Here is a 26,896-nt window from a genome sequence, read left to right on the forward strand (position 1 = left end):
TTCGTCATCAATTTATGTACATACATTTTCTCGACAGATTGATAAGAACGCCAATTTTACGGCTTTTGCGCGTATTAAAAACGGTTCGGTGATTATTCCGCAAAAAGCCATTTTGCGCAAGTCATTAAAATCTCGACAACGGAACACCAAAAATTGCACAAATATTATTGCGCGAATGTTTTTTTAATGATAATAATAAAAATCTCGTAAAAAAACATTCGCGCAGTTTTCTATACGCCGAATTTTCGTGCGTTGGGAAAACAACGCACGCGATTTTCGTAGCGGTGGTTATCCTGCTAGCGATTCACTTTTGCGACGTAACCCGTTTATCACAAAAAGTATATCTGACCACGAAATATCGTTTTTTTCCTGGCCTGATTTAAATCTTAAATCTTGAAATATTCAATAAGCTCCCGTGTTCCAATTTATCCATTCTTAAAGAAAATGTAGTCAGTATGGCGGGGAAATCCTGATGTTGAAAGAACGAGCGAAGGCAAACTAAGAAGAGATATAGCTTGCATTGAGAGCATGTCTGAAAGAATACAGTACAATATGATACAAGCATTGCATTATTGCATAATGTGAATAAAAAATGTCATACTAAATCTAGTAAAAATTTATAATTAGTACGCATTTAAACAAGTATATGTATAATACATGCCTACATACATACATACGTAGGTGCATATATCTTTAAAAGGGGGTTTATTTGCATAGCTTGTATTTCAACCTTGTACCTTGTATGTATTTACATAATATACATTGTTCTTTTCTGATATTTAGTCATTACTCACGTTATTGATTCCATCGGTAATGTTCACTGAAAACCTTTAATTAATTTAAGCAACAACTTATGTTTTAATGAATAAAGCAACAACTTATGTTTTAATGAATAAAATAAAAATGTTGGGGGTTTATAGGAGAGGAATAAGTAATACGAAAAATCTGGTTATAAATTATTATTATTATCATAAAACATTATGTAACTAGATTACTTTCTTGTACTTTTGGGTAAACAGTTCCATTTCTTTCAGCTGCATATTTTTGCGCCATTTCTCTTCTAGTTTTAACTAATATGCGATGACCAGGACAGTCTGAATTTTCATTGAAACATTTATTTTTACAACACTTCTTACATAATTTGAACAAACACTTCATACCCTGAAACAGATGTACATATATGTTAACCGTTAACTATAATTTATTAATATTGGCAAATTACTTTTATTGTGAGAATTACCAAAGGATTTGGGCAGTTTTCGCATATATCTCCATTTCTTTTTATTTGCTGTCCTTCCGCTTTAATAGGCCTGCGTTGTATTCTACGCAATTTTTTCATTTTCTTCCTTGTAATTATATTACCTTCTGAATCTTCATAGTGCCTCTTTAATTCATCACCTCCATTCTGAAAAAAAAGACCATTTTATATAACTATAAATTGTCTCTAAATCCAATGCAAAAAAAAGAAATTTTGTGAAAAATAAAACAAAACCTGTATTTCAATTTTCTTTTCTTCCATTTTTTTAATGTGTTCACTGGGTGGTATTCGTACATACGGTTGACATATCCACGGTGGCAATTTTAAATTGCAATCATTTAGTTCATCGTTTTTGTGCTCTTCTTTTGGTTCCCCAGCTTCGTCATAATACACTTTTTCTCCTAAATGATATGGTAAATATTTATCTTTTAACTTATTTACAACTTTATTGAAATCTTCTAAAGTTTGTGCTGTAGCCAATTCTGAGCGCACTTGGGAATTCGAGTCCATTCCTAGCCTAGAAAAAACAAATTAAATTAAATATATAGTATATACATTATTAAAAATGAATGAATAAAGGACTCACAAAATATGACACATTTTAAAAATATGCCCTCTTGTGTATGATGATGGACATGGATATTTTTCAACTAATTGTAAATACTCCAAGCCTGGTTCCCAGACAGGTGGAGATGTCCCTTCAAAAAGTGCTGGATTTGTAAGAATACCTTCAGCACTCATTACTCCATTTACACCAGTAGCTTCCAAACATCGATGGACGTCTTCTAAATATTGTATATTTCCATTCGCGAAAATAGGTATCGACACAGCTTCCCTAAAATATACGGATTCAATTTATTATGAGAAATGTTATTCAAAAAAAAAAAAAAACAATCATTTTTAGTTTTTTAATACAATACATACCTAACTGCTTTGATATGTTTCCAACTAGCTAAACCTGTGAGAGGACCCTTTTGCTCTCTAGTGCGTCCATGAACCGTAAGCAACTGACAACCTGCATTTTGCAACATCATAGCATACTCTACAGTTTTTGATATATCCTCAAAAACACGCACTTTACATGTAACAGGTATTGAAAGAGATTGACTAAGTTTGCCCACTATGAATAAAAGTTAAAATTAAGAGTAAAAATTATTCGATACTGGATAAACAAATAATAACGATGAAAGTAGCTTATCGGTACCAATATTTTGAAGTAGAGACCATTCGTCTTGTAAAAAAGCTCCATAACGTCCTCTTCTAGCAATGGCTTGTGGACAACCTAAATTTATATCTATAGCATCACAGTGAGGTTCTGCTAATAGGGCTGCTTGTAAAAGTATATCTGGATCGTTACCACAAAACTGAAATGAAAATAAAATTTCAATCAATAAATATCAGTGCATATACATAGGTCTTGACCAAAATTAATTTAATGTCAGGGATTATTTACAGTGCAGGCTTTACCCTATAGGCAGATTAGGCTTCAGCCTAGGGCCTCAGAATCTAGGTGGCCTCCAGCCAATGTGTATCAGATTAATAATAAAAACTTACGCTCAAAAATATGTGCACATTGAAAATTTGAACAGTTTAAAAAAGCTTTTAAAAATGTACTTTATGCATCGTTATTTTTGTATGCTTCATAACTACAACTTTCTCGGAAAAAGTAAATATACAGACTATTCCGACAAGAAATGGGAATTTAAGTTCAGGCAATGTCATAATTTATGAAATCAGAGAACGGTTTATGATTCATAAGCCGACTTTATAAACTGAAATAAGCCGAATTTTTATTTTGTAAAAATTTTTTTTTCTAATATGAATAAATGCGGTTTCCCTCACGGGCCCGAAAGTGAAACGCCCGAAAACGCAAATATCGAAAGGCAAAGATCGAAAATCGAAAGATCTTAAGTCGAAAGATAAAAAAAAGGGTGCATGGTAAACGGTACATACTCATTTATGTAATTTGCGCGAGCAGGATACAACAGGAACAAGAGGAAGAGGCTTTTCCTCCCGTATTCTGCGCGCGCACATTAAACAAGGCTGTATGACAAAAAGAGAGATAATTTCACCGCATGCCACTCAAATATATTATATGTATATACATAGTACCGTTTACCATGCACCCTTTTTTTATCTTTCGACTTAAGATCCTTCGATTTTCGATCTTTGCCTTCCGATATTTGCGTTTTCGGGCGTTTCACTTTCGGGCCCGTGAGGTAGACCCGAATAAATGGCACGTGTTGAAAAAAAAGATTTTTATTTTTCGGGATTTTATCATTTCATTTTCAACTTTCGAAGTGTCGAGTTGTTGTTTTCGATACTGTATCATAGTTAAAAACAGTTTTTATACTTTCGTTAATTTTGTGCTAAAATCTTAATTTTGAGGAATTCAAGGTAAGTTCTTTATATATTTTTTTAATTTGTAAATTCTAAAATTTATGTTACAAATATGTACGCATGTTTGTATTATATTTTCATAACTATAATTTGTTTTCATAAACATATAATTTGATATTCTCGAAAATTATTTTTTAACCTTTATAAAAAACCACATTTTTTATAAAGGTTAGTTATTGCATAAATTTATCATAGATCACAGAGATAATTATAAGTTATATTAATCACGATATATTACATTTAACAGTAACATATTATGGTACTGTAGTATTTTATTATAGTAATTATATTACTATACTGAAAATGTCATTATTTTTGTTTTCAATTTTATTAGATGGCGGTGACATTTCAATTTAATCAAACACGTACATACATATAGTCATTAACATAAGTAATGATTGTTATATATGTTTTAATAAAGTGAGAATGGGTGTTGGAGCCTCGTATGTGGAATAGCCTAGGGCCTCTTTTATCTAAATCCAGCCCTGATTATTTACCTGAACAATCAAAGGTCTATCTTCAGAACATGACATAAGAGCATCTTTGCGATATTTAACATCCCGACAGAAAACGTTGCTATGGAGCATTGGAGTATAACAAAGTTGAGCACAATGTCGACGACATAGTAGTCTCCAAGGCAATTCACTCGCATCTACCATAGGCGCGACGACATATCGAGCTGAACTTATTAAAGGTGACTTCATCTTCAATATAGCTGAAAAGCAAACATTAAAACAATTTTAATATGGAACAACATTTTATGATGAGGGCTAACGAAATTTTTTTCCGCACGTAAACATGAAATATGAAACATATCGCTAACATACAAATGTTATTTTTCTCATTTCGAAAAATCCATTCAAGGTTATCATAATAAGATACATAGTGTTGGCTGAATACCAAAACCCATCAACCTCTCAAACTGAAAGAAATGAGAGAAGACAGCGAAGATGGTTGTGGGGTGGGAAAGGGAGGATGAAATACGTATACGTTAAGACGATGATAGGTCAAACAGGGCGGAAACTCATTTTTTCCCCGATGACATCATTCGCTGACACAATGAACTTAAGCTTGAACTATGAAATTGTGACAGAAAAAAGGCCTTTCATGAAAATGGTCGACGCTCCCAAATAGAGCGTGTCGCCACTGAAAGGGCACGCTGAACTTTCAGCTGAAATTTTATACGGACACCAGAAACTGGGCTCATGTCTCTATTGATATATGAAAAATTGAAGCAAATAAATCGCATACTTGATCATCCGCTATTTTTACAAGCATTTTGACTTTGATGTGTAAATTTACACAATTTGTTTGAAAATATTAAAACATACAAAAAATAATATGCGGGAAATATCATGGAAATAAAATTAGACCCACATTTGAAATTGTTTAAAGAGTATGTATGTATGTACTTGATTTAAAAAAAAATGCCTAATTTCCTTTTAATGTACATATGTACAAATATCACTTATTTTTCAATGCGCTGCAGTATAGCAATTTGCAGATCTGATTCACGATTTTAATATTTTCCGAAAAACTATTAAAGTATCATCATACGTTGTTCTAAAATATCATCATACATATCACTATACTGTATCTGAGATAATGCTCAGCGTACTATAATAGTCGTTTCGATTCGACATACATATGTACGTCGCAGCTAAACTACTGCCAAAACGTATATACGAATACAATAACAAAAGAAAAAACTTCTATATATACTGATCGCTACTAATGTTTCCGCTTGGCAGAGAATTTACCGCCATTTATTGAAAATTTATTTAATTAATTAATTAATTTTTCTATCGGTGTTTTATATTGTTTATATGTACAGTCGTATGACAACGAATTACTAACACCCGCGTATTTACCCTATTTTGTGTACCTGCGCCGTCTTAAGTAACATTTTGGGTTGGTTTTTTTTGTAGACCATTCATTGTATCCTATTCTATGTATTTAGAGAAGGATAAGATGAGTAGTGTTTATACAAATAGTTTAAAAACCGAACAAGTGCAAATACACAGTTTGGCTTTGAAATTCGTTTGGTGTAGACGTGTGCTTTCACTGGGAGAAAAGTTAGTTTTGAAGAGATTTTTGCTTTCCTGTATATTATCGATATCATTGAAGTAAGTTAAAGTGTTTAAATTTTTTAAATGTGACTTAATTATTTGTTTAAATTGCTTGTGAAAAAACCCCTTTCCTTTTTAGATGGGAAGAAATAAAGATTTATCTATGGAGAAAATCGCCAATATTTCCACATTATTAAATACTGGGAAGTATTCTATACGATATATTGCTAAAGATCAGGGGGTTAGAGTTTTCAGTGTGCATAAAATTAGCACCCAACTAAAAAGAGGTGAAAATCCTACGGTCACCAAGCGTAAGAATTGTTGTGGCACTCGAAAATACGGTCCTCGAGTCGATCGATATATTATAAATACTGTCCTGAGAAGGATCGGTTTGCCACAAATAAAAAAATCCAGACAAATTTACGGGAGCGGAACCGAAATATCGACTCGGACAATACAACGCCGTCTCGCAGACGCGGGGATGAATGGCAGGCAACTACTTAAAAAAACGCTTTTGACGCCAAAAATGAAGAAAGCCAGGCTCAATTTGGCTAATGAGCATCGCCACTTCACCCTCGACGATAGGAAAGGGGTAATTTAATTGAAATTAAATTATTTGTTTAATTTTTTTTGAATGAATTGAATTAATCGATGTTTTTAACATTTTTAAGGTTCACTTCTCTGACGAGTCGTCAATTCAATTGATGACACCGACTCACCAATACGTACGTAGGCGAGTCGGCAAGCGGTATAATGAGTCCTGTGTCATAAAAAATGTGAAACACCCGCTGTCACTCATGATTTGGGGCTCAATTAGTGCGGAAGGTCGGGGGCCATTGTATTTTGTAGAAGGGTTGATGAATGCTTCGAATGAATATATAACGGTATTGCGATACACCCTATTGCACTCTATACAAAACAAAATTGACAAAAGGGATCGCCTGCACTTAATGCAATATTTTTGCACCCTGCCATAAAGCCAAAATTGTGAAAAAAATCATGTCCGACCACAATTTACCGCTCCTTCACTGGCCCGGTAATTCTCCCGATCTAAATCCTATAGAAAATGTCTGGCATACCCTTAAAATGAAATTAAATAAGCTCCAATGTACCAATAAAAATATCCTAAAACAAAACATAATTTCTGTGTGGCAGGGAGATCCTGAGATAAAGTCAACCATTGCGTCTTGTATCGAGAGTATGCCCAAAAGAATAGCATCGTGTCTCCGAAATAAGGGTGGACATACAAAATATTAATAATATATATATATGTTGTATTAATATTGTAAATAAACTATGTATAATCATTATAAACACATCTTTGTTTTAATTTTACGAACCTACTCTTCAATATATAGCTCTAAACATAGAATTTGCAAAATCCGCATGGTGTTAGTAATTCGCTGTCATGGGACTGTAGGTGGGTAAGTAGTTTTTACCATTTTTTTATATTAAACAATGAAATATAAATATATTTAAAAAAGTATTTGAAAAAAAAATCGACCGCGTGGGGATCGAACACATGACCGATGACACATTTCTTTTAATTTGTTTTTATTTAATAACTTAATATGCCAACCCCCAAGCGATGATATTTCATCGGGTACAACACTGGTCGTGTTATATTGTCGAATGTCTATACTTTGATTTACTGTCAATAAAATTTTATTTGGTCGTGTCGAAAGTCCGTCACACTTGATCAAACTCGTGTCTTATGATTAAAGGGCGGGTAGGAAGCGTGCTTTTTCCAGGAATCAGGGCGTTTTGGGTCTATTTACAAAGCTAGAGTGCAAAAAAAAGGTTTGGCGAACCTTTAACAAAGCACGGCGAACAATTTACAATGAAGGGCACGCTTCCGGTCCACTCACTACTTATGATATGTAAAGAAGATTTGTACTGGGTGCGTTTGTGACTTCCAGATTAGAGTTCAATTGTGGTCTAATCGAAAGCTTTATTGATACATTTTTTATTGAATATTACTCAAAAAGATATGCTCTAATATATTAATTAAAATTTTACTTAAAATTAATAACTTTTGTAGAATTTTTGATTATAATATCCATCCCCGAGTTTGATATTTTTTTTGTAAAAATTAAAAATTTCACAAATGTTTTTAAAGTGGACCTCCACTCAACTCTGCCATGATTTTAATTAATTACTAAAGTTGAACTATTAAACTATACGAAACTCCAAAAGTTTGCTGCCACAAATTGTCACATTTTTTACGTTACACCTGTATCTCTATTTTGTCAATTTCTACAGTGATAATCAAATTTTGACCTTTTTTGTATCATCAATGCAACGTAACTTTTCTTTTACATTTTTTCCCACTGAATACGAATATGATAATTAAATATATATCAATCTGATGGTTTTTATGTGCAAAATGCAATTTTTTAATGATTGATTGGAAATTCACACAAACTAATTAATCATTTTACTCGAGCACGCAACCTCCCATTCATCCACTTCATATTTTGAACACACCCAAGACTTAGCGAGCAAAAATTGCATTGTCTTTTGTAACAATAGAAACTGCAAACTAATTTACACTCTCAAATCCTCAACTCTTAGCACAAACACATTTTTTCTAATAATTTAAATTAAATAGCTATACATTAATAATTTTATAGGAATGGAACACAAGAGCTCTCTTTAGGAGATAGTCATTGATTATATTATGTACTAGTGTTTTTACCCGGCTTCGCTAGGGAATTTGTTATATAAACCGCTTAAACATGGCCAATCTAATAGTGAACATTTTATTAAATTTATTTGAATAGTTTTATTTATTTAAATTTATTTGAATATTCATTTGTTTTTGTATTAAATTGAACGTCACGGATTCTACAAACCAAACAAACATACATACATACAAAGTCTCTTTCGAAATTAATATTAGAAGATATACCAATAGGATCTTCACATTTGGTATAGAAAAATTCTCACCCATGTGTCTTTATAACTCGTGTGACTTTTGATACGACATGTAATTTGTATATAGTACATACAATAGAGTCGTCTAAACACGACCACAACGATCACGCAATTATTCAATCGAAAGACATCGTAAAGTTAATAATTCTAGAAGTATAACAATACATACTTCGTGGAACGCAAGTGTTTCAAATCAATCGATAGCGGAATGACTCGGCATTCACTGTGTATTAAAATAAAAATAAAATGAAAATAATAATAGTGTGAATCGATCAGTGGTTGGAACTTCTTCAATTTTAACGATTTGCGTCACATCGACACCACAGGGTAGCGTGCTAGATAATATCATGAACATACAAGCAAAGAGTCGAAAGGGTTGAACGCCCTTTGGAACAAAGTTGCAACCCCGCGTTGGATAAAATGGAAAATATGGGGAAAATATAGACGGGAGAGAAGACTAGATATGACATCAAATTGTCGTTTTGTCGATAACGCATCTAAAATGGAATACATTTACATACAAATGTATGGGTGCACGCACGAACGTATCCGAAATTTTAAATATAATAAAAATTCATACAAATCATGAATATGTATAACAAAATACATATTCATCGGAAATAAATATGTATTGATTATATTTACGGTGTTCGTGATAAGAACAGATGGGCGCAGGTGATGTCGACCCTAATTAGACCCTTTCTTCTCGTATCCTTGCCAAAAGCAATCGCTGTCGCATCAACGTTCATCTTCAGCAGACTTGAAACTTTTACTCCAAATTTATAAGAAGACATTTACATAAGTACGAAATACCATTGTACTGTATTTAATTGACCGGATGACTTACAGTCAAGTCCGCAATATAAGTAATTGATTCTAGGTTACTAATTGATAAGTAACTTTTTCTTCAGGCAAAGTGGCATTTTTGATTTAAAAACCGCATGCATTCATCCAAATGCACTCCATCCTAATTTCATACGTCTCTTTATTTCTTCTTCTTTACTACCGGACATGTCAATTATTTGACCTTAACATAAATAATTATTTACTACTTCTACTGGATTATCATCTAATGAAATGCCATCAGGCATGCAATAACTATTGAACATTAGTTATCTGTCTGTCTGTCAGATATAACGCTCGGCATACTATGTATAATATGTAGTCGTTTCGATTCGACATACATATGTATGTACGTCACAGCTAAGCCACCGCCAAAACGTATATATATATATATATATATATATATATATATATATATATATATATATATATATATATATACGAATACAATAACAAAAGAAAAACCTTCTACATATATATACTATTTGTTACCAATGTTTCCTCTTTGCCGCCATGTTTTGAAAATTTATTTAATTACTTAATTTTCCTATTGGTGTTTTATATTGTTTACATGTAGGTCGGTAGTTTTTACCTTTTTTTCATATTAAACAATTAAATATAAATATATTTAAAAGGTAAAAAAATCGTCCGCGTGGGATTGAACACATGACCGACGACACATTTTTTTTAATTTTTTTTTATTTAATAACTTAATATACCCATTCGATGATATGTCATCGGTTACAACACTAGTGTGTAAATATGATTAAGAAAATCACTGCTCCAAATATTTGAATTAAGGTTTCAATATATGAACATTTCAAAAAGTACAATCAACATAAAAATTAAAGATTAATATTGTGGATAAAAAATATTTGCATGAAATCTGTCAAAGGGTTGCCCCCGCGATAAAAAGCCACCGCTATGAAATGGTCATGCTGTAAAATGTTCGACCACGAAGTAATTTTACGCGAAAAGTGAATAAAATCTTACAATAAATTAAACTGTTAACGATGTTCAAAAAGAAAATATCGTAGAAATAAATGAATTATTATAAAACCGTAATTAATTTTTTTAGTATTGAGGTATTTTTATGTAATCAGTTATACTTTCTTTTAAGCATTGTATAAAAAACACCTTCTTAAGTTGGAATTAAAATATTTAAGGGCATTGACCTGCAGAGCCGAGCTATGTCGAATGTATAAGTTTTGACGAACAATAAAGCTTGACGAATGTGTAGTTTATTTGGATTTTTTGAAGAAAATAAAAAAAAAACATGTGTCCGTACAAAAGCTCCGCACCATAGACCAACCTCCGATTACCGAACGTACGTTTTTAATATTCTTTACGTAAAAGCGGGAATAATGGCCAACATAAAAATTACATATTCGAAATCGGCGATAGCGAAAGTATCGTAAAAAAAATTATACATGTTGCTAAATAAGGTGAAAGATCGACAAGGTCGACGTTTGAAATGGTGACCGAAAATTTGGGCGTAACATTGGTGCGTGTTTGAACGAGCAAAAAGGTCATCGATTAAACTGAAAAAAAAAATATATATATATATATATGTGTATATATATACAAATAACTGTGCAATAAAAAAAAGAACAATTGTCGAAGAAATATAATCTGAAGCAATTTGATTCAGAAAAGGAAGCGATAGAAAGTGTTAAACGAGCAGAAAAAGGCGTCTACGACAGATAAAGAAAATCGTTGCCGAGAAAGCAGACATTCTCTACGCAAATTCGTCCATTATAATGTTAAGCTAACCACGGACGATAAAGCTCGGTTTTAAGTTCTTTTTAGGCATTATATCACTTTAATCGAAAATACTGAAATCGAAATTTAATTCAGACAATAAATTAAGCTTAAAGTAATCAAACCATATAACCTATAAATTATATGTTACATTTTAAGTGTATCTTCCAGTTGTAATATATTTTGACTAGTTATAATATATTCCAACTAACCTGGTATCAACTACCGTTATAGTCGAAGTGTATTTTCAGTTGTAGTATATTTTCAGTTGTAGTATATTTTGAATAGCTGGAATATACATATTTCGTCTAACCTACATAAGTTGATTTATAATGCGAATAACATTCCTTAACATAACCATAACTGGTCAAAATATATTACAACGGAAAATACAGTTCAATTTACATCGGAATCTTGTGTCAGATCGGAGCGATGATAGCTCGCTTTCCATGCGCCTCTTTCTACCACCCCTTTGCAACTTATTGAAACAGTAGTAAAGCTATTTGTTTCACTCTCATTTACTCTCATATCATATAAACGTAATATTAGATGTTTTTATACGTTCTAATCTTTCATTTTTAATTCACTAATATATTATTATTTCTAATAATCAAGAAATCACTACCTGTAATAAAGTCTAAATAGTTAGAACATGTATATGTACATAATCAGTACATAGGTTTGTAAATATGCTCCATTATATGTTATGTAAATATTATATGTTACAGTCCAAGTGTAAATTTCGTTCGTTCATGCACATACTAGTTTGTTCATACACGAACATACTAGTTTGTTCATACATTCAACCAATCTAGCCAGTTTTAGTGTACACAAAAAACTAAATTGACAAACGAACTAGTTTATTCATACACAAATTATTGAGCGTAAGATTATTAGAATTTTGGATCATTCGTCCGATCCTCTATTTATCTCCTATTAGCGGAAACTGCAGCAACGTTTTAATGCGGTTTCCATTGGATTTCCCAGTTCAAATACTTGGCATTTTGACAGCTAAAAGTTTCATGCGATACCTGTTGAGTCTATTTGTAGATAACTTTTGGATATTAATACATTTAAACTAAAACCCTGTATGAACAAACTATGTAGTATGTTCATGAATGAACCGAAGTGAACACTTGGACTGTAAAATACATACATATTATGTACTAGTTGTTTTACCCAGCTTCGCTCAGTATTTGTAATATAAACAGCTTAAACGTGGCGAATCTAATAGTAAATATTCATTTGTTTTTTTATTAAATTTATTTGAATCGAAAAAAATATAAATTGAATCGTCATAGAAACTGATTAGTTTACGAAGTTCCCGTCCGGCGAATGCCCCCGCCACATAGCCTGAGGGCCTTCGTCCCTGGCAACCCCGGGGGCCCTCGCCCCCGGAGCCCCCCGTCCACGGTCCCCATGTTGTCATGGAAATTTTGACTTGTTTTCGAAGTTTCCAACCAAATCCCACCCAACAATATTTTCTAACATACAGTCTCTTTCGAAATTATATATTAGATTATACCTTTACTTAACTCTTAATTCATAATCAGATATATAACTTAATTCATGTGGCATGATAAGTGCTTATGTTTCAGGGAAATATTTGTATTTGTACTTGACCATTTATTAAATATGAGTATTTGACCATTTATTAAAACGACAATGATGTGTCGTATGTAGTATAAACTTTCGTTTACTTCATTAAAAGCGTCACAAATAGCACATTGTGACCTCACTGTTGTACTTGATAATATTAATTGTGAACTAACATGATCGTAGGGAATAAATCTGCAAAGCATCGTTTGGGTATATTAAGCACAAGGGTAAGAAAGTATGGATGTTCACTAATCTATTCTTGCAATCCAACTTTCGCGTACACTTATACCCCTGATACAACAAACGGCACGATATATTTAAGGTAAGCGCAACAAACAACTTTATTTTACCATTCAAAACTAATAAGTAGGCATTTCGCGCATACAAAAGCAAATAAACGAAAATGAAAACGAACTTGAATCAACAGGTCATATACAGAGTTGATCGTCTATTCGAGTTGCGCCATAAAACCGACGACAGACAAACTTTTGCCGGGGTAGGAAATCGCCAATCTACGCAATTTACCACTCACTAAAAAGACCTTTATTACCGCCCTAAAGCCGTAACCATAAAATAAAAAAAGACACACTATGACATAACAAATGATGTAAATTATAAAATTCGATTTAGTTCGTTCACCATAAAAAAAACTCTTCCATATTACTGTTACTGCTTCATTTATTCAGCAGGGGTCTCCAAACTACTGCCCGCGGGCCAGAATTTGGCCAGAGGTTAATTTTCGTATGACTTTCTACAAAAACAAAAAATGGTAAAAATCATCTTCTTTGTATCATCACCTTCTTTGGCCATTTGTATCACTTGGAATCCGATGCACGATTCGCTTCCACTCTTCCTGGTCCTGTGCTAAGATGAAAGTACGATTCAGGGATGATCCCGTTAGTTCTTCAATTTAATTTAAAATGCGAGATCATCCCCTCTCTCGCCTTTCCTCTAATGCTCCGGTGACTACCAGCTTCTCTGGAGTATCCACATGACAATATGGCCAAAGTAGAAAATAATCATTATATACATATTGTGGAGTCTCTCCAGCTCTTTGGAGAGACTTTGGAGGATGGAGATGTTCGTTTGTCAACACCACATTTTGACGTCAACGCCACATTTTGACGTCAACACCACACCAGTGTTCCTTTCTCTTTTTAAGCGAGAAAGGGATAATCCATACAATACAATGGGGATCACCAGATATATAAATATAAATTACTAGAATGTAAAATCTAATCTTATCCGGTCATTTTAGTACTTAAAATATTTCTTTTTGGACTACGTCCTAAAAAGTTTTACTGAACGTCCAAAATTCAACCAACTTTTCTTAATTTCATTACATCTCATACCGATATACATTCGATATATGCATTCCGTTTTCACTCAATCCGCTTTATTCGTCTTCTTACCCACGGGTTCCATTTTCTTGTCATTATACCCGTCATCATACTTTTATCAGCCACAGTTTGTTCTCTTCTCCTGGGGCACGTACCAATTTGGTACGTCGCCTATTGTAAGGGGCATCAAGCTCCTCAATCAGATTTTTCTTACTTGGATTTGATTGAGGGATTGTTTAGTTTGAAATCATAAATGTGTTTTTTTTATTTTTCATCCCTTTTTTATTATTTACTTTACATTATTTTCATGGTTTATTTTTGTATCTCTTAATTGTTTTTTCATGTATATGAGCAGCTATAGTGACGCCCTGGAGTATATGTATCTGTAAATCAGGGCCTGACGCTTTCTACTTCTGAATTGAAAATTGTTAGATTTATGTAAATTGTTAGATTGACAGTTCTCGAACTATGTAGTATAAAATATAAAAACTTGTGAATAATATAAATCTATGAATGCAGTTATTTCACTTTGATAACCAAAATTTAAGCAATTTGTAAACTTATAATATTCATAGACATTTTTGCTAACACTTCAATATAGCTCTATTCAAATAATAAAGTGACCTTTTCTATGGGCGTGAAAATAGAACTCCTGATCCGAGCAACCTTTGAAGGCTTCAGTGCTATGTGCGATGACCTAATCTTTCAGTGCTGAAGTAGAATAGGTCGGTCTGAAAGTTCGCGGTAAATACCCAACCCGCTCAAATACGAATGACACACATAATAAAACCAACACCTTAGGTAAGTAAGTGTACATCGATCGGTCATCAATTAACTTCAGAAAAAACGAAACTGGCTCAATTGACGACCGTTTCGAAACTCGGTCGTTTGTTAACATTTCGGATGCTATCTCACCATAACGGTCGTTATGGTCGAAAATCGCCCGCTATATAATATATATCATTAAAGAAAAAGCCCTTTCGATGAATTATATATCGCGATTTCCGATTATAGCCCGGGTCGATTTGGCCGCTTAAGTGTTATTGTTAAAAGCTCGTTTGCTGCGTACCATTTTCTTATCCTTTGAAAATATACTTTGTAATCTTCGACGATTTCCATCGGCATCAAAGTAACCTAAGCCTTCCTCAAAGTCAACACTAAAAGTAAAATATTTTTGTATATCATGATAGAAAGCTCGCCAGCAAAAGTCTGTCGACGAAGTCGACCATATATTATATGTACAGTTTGAACGTTATTTATAACATAATACAGGTTTTATGTTAATTAAGCTTACGAGTGTGATGTAATAAGCTAAATTTGGCTAAAAATAACTAATTATCACGCGACAATCACACAGTTAAGTATATGAATTGGTTGGGCTTAAAATAAACACGTACGTACGTATTCAAGGGTGCGACCGTCGAGACAAATTTAAAATGTAGAATATTTGAATAAGAATACTAAAATTAAGAAGGAAATCAAAATTATATACATATACCTACTAAAAGTAGTTCGTTTTATGTACATGCAAAAGAAATAGGTACCATAAATTCAAAGAAAAAATAAATTTAGATTTTATTAATCAAATAAATCAGGGGTGCATTTTCAGCAAAAACGAAAACTGTCATATTCTAGAAATTTTAGTTTAAAAATACGCAATCACATTACTAATCAAGATCAATATTTCATTCGTATGACAGCTAAAGCCGGAACCCGGGAGAATATCTATATATACACCGGCAGTCACATAAAACGGAACGCTTGTGAATTTTACGACTTCGAGGCCATTAAAGGATTATCCCTTTATGTGTAGGGTTTTTAACGACCAAATATTCTAAATGTGATTGTTTTCTAAGATTTGAGTTCAGTTTAGTGTGGGTTTTTGAGGAGAAAGCATCAAATTCGAATTTTAACACGTCAACATGAAAAAACGAGCTCAGTTATCATTGCAGAAGAGTGTAAAAATCGCGACATTGGCGAGTTCAGGATTTTCCTTTCGGTCAATTTCCAAGAAAATGGGATGTTCTATATCGACTGTTTCGAGATTACTGGAAAAAAAAAGAGAATCTGGAAGTTTTGATCGTAAGAAGGGGACCGGACTGAAAAGATGCACATCGGAGAGGCAAGACCGTGTAATAACCAGATTATCTTTACAGCAGCGATTCAAAACTGCTGTAGAATTAAGAACAGATGTATCTTCACAATTTTCCATGGAAATCAGCGACTCAACAGTAAGAAGGCGACTCAGAGAAGCTGGACTGTACGGTCGGAAAGCTGCAAAAAACCCATTACTAACCAAGAGAATGAAAAACAATCGATTGGAATGGGCGAAAGCACATGAAAATTGGAGTCCATCAGATTGGCAACGAGTGATACTTTCCGACGAATCAAAGTTTAACCTCTATAGTCCTGATGGTTTTCCGTATGTCCGAAGGAAAGTTGGCGAAAGGTATAATGAAAATTGTACCCTTAAAACTGTAAAAAGGATCTTCCAAGTCAAATGGTCTGGGGATGCTTTTCGTACCATAACATTGGACAATTGGAGTTTCTACAAGGTGCCATCGATGGAAAAAAATATAAAAAAATTTTAGAAGAAAGCTTTGTCCCATCGATGGAAAACCACCTTTCATATTCCGATGATATAATTTTTCAAGATGACTCTGCCCCTTGTCATCGAGCTAAATTGGTGAGTATTCATTTTATTTGATAGCATTGAATATAAATTATAAAATTTCAATCAAAAAACTGAAATTTTTTTTTTACTTTTTTTTAATTTCGGGACTATTTACAAGAAATGGGTGTAAAGACACTACCATGACCTGGCAATAGTCCCGATTTAAATCCAATCGAAAATTTGTGGATGTGTATCAAGTACAGGATAAGGAAGAACAATGTTTCTACTCTTAAATCGTTGAAAGAAATAATAGAAAAGATATGGTACGAAGACCTCCCAATCGAAAATTTAAAAACTTTAGTAGATTCTATGCCAAACCGAATAAAATAAGTTATAAAATCGAAAGGAGCCGCTGCAAAATATTAATTTCTTTTTTATAAGTTGTAAATAATAATATGTGACTGTAATAAAATTAAAAATGTATATGTATAGTGCTATTTTCATTTCAAATTTCATTTAACCGTGAAGTCAACGCACGGTCGTAAAATCTGCCCTCCATTAAATTTCTCCCCAACTCATCTTTATCACCTTTTATTTTCACGTTTGGTGTTACACGAATGCACTATGATACAACCTATCATTTAAATGACTTTCGGTTTTGGTTTTATATAAGATTACCGAAATTTCACGCAAAAACATGTTTCGCTTAAGCGTTCCGTTTTATGTGACTGCTGCTGTATATGTATATAAAAATGAATGTCAGTGTGTGTGTGTGTGTCTCGAATAGGCTCCTAAGCCACTGAAGCTATTACGATGGAACTTTCCGGATTTGTTGTATGCATGTCCGGGAAGATTACTGTGACAAAAAAACGGGAACGGAAACGGGAAAAACGTGAATGAGTGTCATTGCAATGCAATAATTTCAAATGTGTTCGCTGCCTGCGTTTTTCAGACAAATGGGAACGGGAACGGGAATTGCATGCGTTATTGTGGCATTGCAACGCATGCCGGGTTCAGCTAGTAAATAATAAAATTATAATATACTAGGTGAACCCGGCATGCGTTGCAATGGCAGAATAAGACATGCAATTCCCGTTCCCGTTTCAAGTGATGGTTGGAGCCTAACGCCGTGGAGTAACGTCTCTTCAACGCCGTGTCGTCATGGAACCAACCTGCTAACGTGGTTACCAACAAACACATTTCCTTACAACTACACAATGGCGCTTCATACTTTCGCGTCGGTAAAATCGTAATTACAAATATTATTATTAAGAGGTTTTTCCCCGTTTTATTTTCACAGTAATCTTACCAGACATGCATACAACAAATCCTGAAAGTTCCATCGTAATCTGTTGAGTGGTTTAGGAGCCTATACGAAACAGAAAGACAGGCAAACAGACAATTCAATTTTATATACATACATATACAGGTAAAAGGAAAAGCTATACGTTCTCTATCGATAAAACAGTTCATTTATAATTCAAGCCCTATCCTTTGATACGAATTTCGTCTATGAATATCCTTATACATACATATAAATATATACATATGTTACAGTCCAAGTATACATTTCGATTTGTTGGTGAACATACTAGTTTGTTCATACACGAACCAATATGGCCAGTTTTAGTGTACACAAAAGAACAAATTGACAAAGGAACTTCGGGCACAAAGTATTAGGCATAATTTTAAGTGTTCTCGATCGTTTGTCTTGTCTAGAGGTGTATCTTCGAGTTTTAAAATATTTTGACTGGTTGGAATATATTCCATCCAACCTAGTACCAACTACCGTTATAGTTCAATTGTAATATATTTTAACTAATTGGAATATATTCCGTCTAGCCCACGTTAGTTGATTAATATGGCCAATTACATTCCAACTGGTCAAAATACATTAAAACTGAAAATGTACTTCAACTATAAGTTGGCTGGAAAAGTTGGATGGAAAGGTTAGGTTTATGTGAAAACGTCTTAAAAACTCTAGCGACACCTGGTGAGCCTATTTTGAAGATATTTGACTTTTAGCACTTGAACTAAACCCAACCGTTCGTGTATAAACAGACTAATGTATTCACGAACGCTTTAACTGTAGCATATATAAGTCAGAGTATGTATATGTATCGTATATAGAGTATTATATGGTAAGGATATATTTTCCTTGAGGATGAAAAGCGGAAAATCCTCAAATGCTTGAGCATACTTCTCATGTGTTTAACATTCCGACTCAAATGGTTTACGTTGTGTAAGACAAAAATCTCAAGCACTCGGAAACGCCTACAGATTTTCCGAAGTTTTTTAACTAAGCTCTCTTCGTATACGGTGAATTTAAATTACAAAAATAGCTTTCTGGAAAGTAAAAAAATAAGTAAAAATTACACAAACATAAAATCAATGCCTACACACCGTTTTAATTTTTTTTTAAATTATCACCGCTAACAAAACGACCCACAGGGGTATACAATCGCGTGATACTCCTGTTAATTTATCTAATACAAAGAGTGTGCAAACAAGAAATCGTGCACTCAAACATACACACAAATTACCAAAACTCCGTTAATTAAAAATATATATAACCAAAAAACGTGTACAAACACCAAAAAAAAAAACTGAGTAATAACACGCGATATTCCGTGGTTTAAGCGCGTAAATTCGATCGCCCAGGTTATATATGTATAACGATTTAACGAAAAAAATGTAACAAAATTATGACGTTTAATAATAAAAATGACCGTCAAAATAACACGAGTTTTTGAACCCCGGTCACTAAGGGTGGTTTGAGGGCAATTTTAAATTAAATAAAATACGAAAAGAGCTTATTTGTATGACACGGCACCGGAGATGTTCCCTGGCTAATTTATAGGGTTAATTTGAGTTAATTGAAAATTAAGCGCTCTCGCGACATTCCATTACTGCGCAATAGATTAATCATACTGGAAAGTGGTCCAAAATTTAATTAAAACGAAACAATATTCGTACCGAAATTTTAACGCGGTCTCATCGCAGTTAATTGTCATTTTGACACAACGCTGTCGAGTACGAAAGTGAACTAAATCCACAGTAGACGAAAAGTATCAAAAGAAAAATTTAGCAAGTCAATTTTTCCACCGCTATGACGATACAATTTTCATATGGTAACATAAAATAGAATTTCCAAATTCTATTGTGCTTTTATTCTTGAGTCATTTATAGTCATTTATTTTAGCGCGATATGGAATCCATAAAGACCGAAAGTAGATTTAGAATATTTGTTTAAATTATGGAGATTATTGTACAAATTACCTCCGTACATATGTTGCAGTCTAAATGTTCACTCCAGTTCGTTCGTGAATACACTAGTTTGTTCATACACGAACTATTTGGTTTAGTTTTGGTGGTTAAAGTATTTTAGCTGTCAAAACCTTTGAGATCTCAAACGCCAAGTATTTAAAAGAGAAATTCTATGGAAACCAGATTACAACGTTACTATAATTCCCGTTTAAATAAAACATTATTAAAAACATTGCAGCCCAGGGTAAGCATATATACATTGAAAGGATTGAAAATACTTATAATTGCGACTAATAGTTGATGCATGAATAAACTATTATTATACATAGTTCGTTTGCAAATTTTTTTATTATTTTGTGTACACTATAACTAGTCAATTGATCCGTGTATGAACAAACTAGTAATGAACGAAGTGAACACTTGTACCGTAGCATATTATATTGAATTATTTTTCTACCTGACATTATCCAGAAGTTGACGTTAAATTTCAGTTGTCTTTGGAAAAGTGTTTCCACGGTTTTTTTATTATCAGAAAAATATAAAATTCCCAAAATATTATATTATACGGGGTGCACTTCAAATCGAGATAAATCTTTTGGGAAGAGGTTGTTTAGAAGATATCTTCCACACTTACCTTAGTACCAGGTTTTGCGGTTTTCAAGATAATCCGAAGTTTTTACCTTTTGTAAAAAATCCTCAAATCTCGTAATTATACGATAGTAAGACAATAATAAATGTCGGAAACTGAAGTCACGAAAAGTGTTTCACACATGGCGACGTTCAGATTTTCAAGCAATTGTACAAAAATAATACAGCTTCTAAATGACCTCTTTTATTACCTCTCAAAAGATTTATATCGATCTGAAGGGCACTCCGTATATTATAAAAGTCCTGATCAAATATAATTTAATTTATTATCATGAAGTTACAAAGAAATATGAAAATTTAATTGATATACATAAATATGCAAAATTCTGAAGAAATATTGATAATGAAAATAAAATCTATAGTGTTTCTCAATGTTTTGTGAATTACATAAAGGTAATGAATATATACTATATACTTATATAAAAAATGTAATGTAGGCAATCATTATACTGGCTAATATATGAATAGTTTATAAAGGTAACCATAGACTTTTAAAACATATTTATTTTTAATTAAACAACGCTTTCAGAAAGATGTTCTTGATAATAATTTAAATTAATTATTATAATCGAATTAAGGTAGGTAAATAAAATGATGTTTTTTATTTAATTTTTAGAGGAATTATATATAGTCTAACATGCAATAGAAAAATTTCAAATTTTGTAATAAAAATTGTATTTAATTGGCAAAAATATATACACAATATAATCGACAACTGAGAATAGTACATCTTGTAAATAATATCAATTCATTCGCATCGCAATAATAAATATCATTTAATTTGTAATATATGTATAATATAATAGTATCATCTATGTACACATAAGTGTTGGCGACATTTAACATACGCAAATAGGAATATATTTTATCATTTTGATTAATTAGCTCGGACGTATATCGACATCACTTTTCGAAGAATAGGCAACATATCGAAGACGGCTGGGTTTATTTTTATTTAATTAGTAATTATGCTCAGTAATCCTAAAGGTCACTTGTTTGAGCGGGGCGGGGGCAGAGCGCCATGGCTAGGGCGGCTCGGCACGGCTGTGGGGACGCAGGATTCGACAGACCCGATTCGTGGATCGGAGACAGGGCCGGAGATCGAGGGCGGCTGTGCAAGGGCTTTCGACGAGGACGGCGAATACGCAATGGTACTACTGGAGCCTGCGATCCAACCAATGTCCCTACAGGAGCTAAAGACTCAGCCAACTCCTGCAGGTCGGCCACGCTGCGAATCTTACGTCTAACAGGGGGAGGCAACGAGGGTAACTTCGTCGTTTCTTGTGGTTGTTGCTGCTGCTGCTGCTGCTTCAATTTAACCGGCTGCGGCAGTTGGCAAATGAACGGTTCAACCTGGTTCCCCCGGACCGGGTGCGTTGAAGCACGCTTTCTACGCCTATTCATCCTATTCAACACTCGCCTCAAATTGACTATGGGCCACAGACGAGAAATTTGCCTTTCGGTTTTATTGGCATCACCGTTCATGTGAAAGTCCTCGGAGGCTATCGTGGCTATAGCAGCATCCGTAGACGCATGAGCGCCTCCGTTCTCGGACAGTATCGAATTGGCGTTCTCGGGTGTACTGGGACTCTCAGGCGTCGTTGAGCAGCAGTTCCACTTTCGTTTCCATCTGTGATGCTTATTTATTGTCTTCACTACGCAAGACTTGGCACCATTGTCTCCACTCTGCCTCCTCGACTTGACCGTGCAAACAGTGCAACCTTGCGATATGGATTTGATCTGCTCGATGTCCACGCTGGACTGAGGATCGGGACGGTAGTGGCGCGTCTCGGCGCAACATTGGAACGTCTTCGAAGCAAACACTTCATTCGTTGTCGGACTGGCCTCGTCTAGGACGGAACAGAAATAATAAGTGTTATGCGTGTGTTCATAGTATTCGCTGGACGTATTACAACAGTATAAGCTTGCTGGACGGTGACGTTGATCATCCGTGCGCTTTCTAGCTCGCACGTTAGAACAGATGTACACTTTGTTCTTGGACGATTCTATCTCAACCGAAGTCTCACCGGCAGCAGTAGCCGTAGAACTCGACTGTTGGCGATAGTTTCTTATGTATTCGTAGGTGGTCAAGCCTAAGAATGAGATATACACGTGAAAGAAGCAGAGGTGCAAGAGCAACCCAGCAGTGACGGCAGCGAGCAATGCGAGCACTCCAACAATCAAGAGGAATATCGTATCTTGCATTGCGAGCGCTTTGTTGATCTCGTTCTCGGCCGACGTTGAATTTGTGATGGTGTCATTGTACAAAGCTTCCCACGGTGAGAGCCACTTGGGCTCCATGAGGTAGAGGACCACTTCGGCGACAGCGACGGCCCCGACCGCAAGGGCCGTCGTCACAGCGCTCACCACGCACATGAAGAAAGCGACATAATTCCTACCTCCTATACAATTGTTCAACCACTTGCAGTGGTGGTCGAAACGATCCACGCACTTATTGCACACGCTACAGTGCTTCGTCCTAGGTCCACTCGTGCGAATGTTACACAGGTGGCAGCGACCATTCTCGATGACGTGCGCGTGCTTGGAGCGATCAAACTCGGGTATTATTCGATGCGAGTTGGTCTTCCGCAATTCTTCTTCAGCCGGATCTAGTACAAGGGCGACTGCGTGCAGTATAAGGTGCAGTACGAATAGTGTGATGAACACGTAGAGTGCAATCCAGCGCAGGGAAGAGGCGAGAGCTGGTACGAGGACGACAAAACAAGCCGCCGCAAAAGCAGCGATGGCGAGCCACCCAACGACTTGTTGGGGATGTAGCGGCAGTTGGAGTCCGTTGATCCTCCTCCACTTCCTGTGCTCGGGGGCAGTTTGCGTGTCTTGGAACGAACAGAGTGGCTCCGACCTCTCCGCTGGGCCATCCAGCATGTTGCGGAGGCGTGCTGGCAACGTCCGATCACATCTTGACACTTGGCACTGTCTTTAGTCGATGTGTACCCATAGCACGCAGGGCACGTGCTTTGATAATGTCAAAAGTTGCGCAACGGCATGGTGGGTGGTGGTAGCGGCGGTGGGTGGATGCAAGCGTCCGTCCCGCTCGACGATACCGTGGCCTGTGGAACGTCACAGCCGTGTGTCTCCTCGACGAGGAGAACCATGCTGGTTGTGTGTTGATGGTGTGGGAGTATCGATTTGGGGGCGGCACCCGTGGGGCCAATTGCGCGACGGCGCACCATAGACCACCCACTACCCCCTACCCACCTGACGCCCCGGGACAACCGCCTAATACAATAACACCAACCCCACTACCCCAATTCTTGGGGTCCCACCCCTAACCCAATGGGCACAGCTCGTGGGCCGATAGCATTACGATGGCGCATCTCCGAAACTATAACAAAGGGGGTCGAACAAAACAACAACAACACACTTCCCTACCGACGAGCTGAATCTGGCGCGGATATCAACCATCGATCTATGCACTTTATTTCCTGTGTATAAATTTTTTCTTTTGGAAAATTTCAAATATTTTTAAAAATATATTCTAGTTAAATCTTGCACATCACAAAAATACTCAATTATGTGAAAATTTCTATATGATATAAGGTTCGAATTAGAAAAAAATGGCTTTTCGGCGAGTTTCTTCAATGTAATTTAAACAGAAAAATAAGCCTCAATTTCAATTGTTTATAAGAAAATTATCAAAATTGACAATTTATTTAATATTAGTATTATATAAATTATGGCAGGAAAAAGTTATCTTGGCTTCGAAATATGCGCATGTGGACCGATATGAGCGCCGAAGAGCTGTTCCGAGCCGCTGAAGACCGATGCGGATATATTCAAATAATCGACGAGGTGGTCGCCAACGTCCGGATGCGGACAAGGCATTAACAAGAAGAAGAAGATTATATAATATGTGTACGATCAAACTTTTTTATCTTGCCTAAATATATGACATAAAATCCTATCACTAAGTCATTTTTTAGATAGAAAGAAGTTATAACTAGAGGTAGAATAGTCACAGTGCTATGCATTGTTCCATTGTTATAAATCCTTTGAAAAAAAAAATTTCGGCAAACATTTAACAATGTATTTACAACCTTTGAACAATACACGGCACCTTCTGGGTCCGGTGACTAGTTATAACTAGTCACCGGAGCCTCAAGGGGCCGTGTATTGTTCAAAGGTTGTAAATGCATTGTTAAAGGTTTGCCGAACAATGGATAGCACTGTGACTATCCTACCTCTAGTTATAACCAGGCGCGGCTCGTGCATAGGAACTGCGGCGCTGCAGCACCCCCAGAAAAATTACAAAAAAATCGCATTTACAACTTGTATTTAGATATATTTGACATACTCATTAATAATGATTATGTCAAATATCTAATCATTATTATTTAAATTATATTCACAAGTTGTAAATGTATACAAATGTGTTTTTTTTGTATTTTTTCTGGGGGTGCTGCAGCGCCGCAGTTCCTATGCACGAGCTGCGCCTGGTTATAACTGATATTATCCCTTTGAGTGCTGACGTCTTTTCTGTTGAAAGCCCGCCACGCTGAAAATTTCGCCAACATTTCCAACTAGAATTATTTAGAAATCCAATAGAAAGCAGGTACAAAAATTGCAGCTAATCCAAACAAACCCTAGAGAACTACCGCCGTGTTTAGACTCTCTAATATATCTTACAAGAATATAAATATCAAAACGCCGGTCGGCGTTGATCAGCATTAAAAGGTTTAATGAATCTGATTCAACTTTGAAAAGAATACTTTCAAAACACGTTAAATAAACCAATACAAATCTATGGCTTAGTTTTTTCACTAAGCCATTTTCGTGGTATTTATTTCCTCTAAATTTTAATGATTAGTGCATCATATTCATTACTTGCACTGTGAACAGGCAATGCCACTTCATGGAATGATCACAATTACTTATCTACTCAACAGCTAAACAATTCGGCTAAATTGAGTCAATCGAAACCAAATTAGATACGTTGCCATTTTGAATTAATATGTTTAACAGCGAAGACTGCACGCGAATTATTCAGTTATAGACTCAAGTTTTATGAATAAAATAATTCATCAGATCGACTGGAACTGTATCCAATAGCGCTCTGATTGAGTAGATCAAGTGTTAAGTACCTACCAAGTAACAATCTTAGAATTGATTGAATGAAATCCCGATTGAATGAAATTTCATCAGGTGGCTTCCCGACAAATTTATACATATATAATTAATAGGGTCATATTTTTTCAAAACAAAACATGAAGCATCCGTTACTACAAATAAGTCTTGTTATTGTAAAGGTAAAGAGTAACATGATTTTTCAACATACATACATACATATGTGTGAAAATAACCAGATAATTCAGAATTATTTATATAAAATTTCAGACACAAAAAGGAGGTAACTGATACAATAGGTACAATAAAATAACTTTCTCAATAATATAAACAAAACAATATAGGAATTAATTTGAATAAAATAGGGATTTGATTTGAATTGATGTTATTAACTTTTAAATGGAAAATAATAAAAATTAAAAAATCATTTCACTGTAAACCCAAAACATTCATAATGTATATGAATGGCAATACTTATTAAAGACAGATTTATATTTAAAACCTGTAACTAAAAACGTTTTTTTTTATTTAATTTGTTGAAAAATATCGTTTGGATTATCGAAATGAATTTGATCATTTATATATTTTTGCAAAATGTTTTGAAAATTTTCAATTAAAATTATGTGAAATGACACTAAAACTATTGTAAAAACATGGAAAATGATATTACCTTTCGACGACGCACGTGACAGCTGTCAAATTAACCTCAAAGCTTGTACGTGGCTCTAATTCATTTATGGCCTATTTAGAATTAAATACGATTTGATAATAATAAAAAGAGCAAACACTTGACAATTACAACAATCGTTAACTTTTATGTTAACAAAACAACGAGAAATAAAACGCAAACACACACACAACGCACAACACACGTAATCGTCGTCACAATACAAGCACACGTTAGACAACATAATAAATCCATTCAAAATGTCTATACCCTTCAGGTATAAACACAGATTACCTAAACACAATCTGCTTTAGGTCATCGACTTTAGAGAGTCTTTAATTAATATTATGTATTAAATGTATTATGAGCATTTATAAGAATCGTAAATAGGTTTTTGAGCTCTTTTAC

The 26,896-nt window shown here is 34.6% G+C and overlaps 2 protein-coding genes across 2 annotated transcripts; both read right to left on the bottom strand.

Moving 5' to 3' along the window:
• Positions 1 to 944: 944 nt before the first annotated feature.
• Dus1 (Dihydrouridine synthase 1) lies at positions 945 to 26,741 on the bottom strand. Its single transcript, XM_077446811.1, has 8 exons — positions 26,492 to 26,741; positions 4,156 to 4,373; positions 2,463 to 2,622; positions 2,183 to 2,378; positions 1,845 to 2,093; positions 1,493 to 1,775; positions 1,241 to 1,405; positions 945 to 1,161 (listed from the first exon to the last, which is right to left on the bottom strand). The coding sequence occupies exons 2-8, from the start codon at positions 4,360 to 4,362 to the stop codon at positions 979 to 981; spliced, it is 1,443 nt and encodes a 480-aa protein (XP_077302937.1). The 5' UTR covers positions 4,363 to 4,373; positions 26,492 to 26,741; the 3' UTR covers positions 945 to 978.
• LOC143909168 (uncharacterized) lies at positions 21,718 to 23,622 on the bottom strand. The gene has a single exon (XM_077427070.1). The coding sequence runs from the start codon at positions 23,620 to 23,622 to the stop codon at positions 21,718 to 21,720; it is 1,905 nt and encodes a 634-aa protein (XP_077283196.1).
• Positions 26,742 to 26,896: the final 155 nt, after the last annotated feature.

This window comes from Arctopsyche grandis, chromosome 3 (assembly GCF_051622035.1).
Source record: "Arctopsyche grandis isolate Sample6627 chromosome 3, ASM5162203v2, whole genome shotgun sequence".
Classification (NCBI taxonomy): Eukaryota; Metazoa; Arthropoda; class Insecta; order Trichoptera; family Hydropsychidae; genus Arctopsyche; species Arctopsyche grandis.

Excerpts from the sequence above, each read along its gene's own strand:
- Dus1 (XM_077446811.1), bottom strand. The coding sequence starts at position 4,362 with ATGAAGTCACCTTTAATAAGTTCAGCTCGATATGTCGTCGCGCCTATG. Across the intron at positions 2,094-2,182 it reads AAACATATCAAAGCAGTTAG|GGAAGCTGTGTCGATACCTA; the intron begins GTATGTATTGTA and ends CGTATATTTTAG. Across the intron at positions 1,776-1,844 it reads TTTAAAATGTGTCATATTTT|GCTAGGAATGGACTCGAATT; the intron begins GTGAGTCCTTTA and ends TGTTTTTTCTAG.
- LOC143909168 (XM_077427070.1), bottom strand. The coding sequence starts at position 23,622 with ATGCTGGATGGCCCAGCGGAGAGGTCGGAGCCACTCTGTTCGTTCCAA.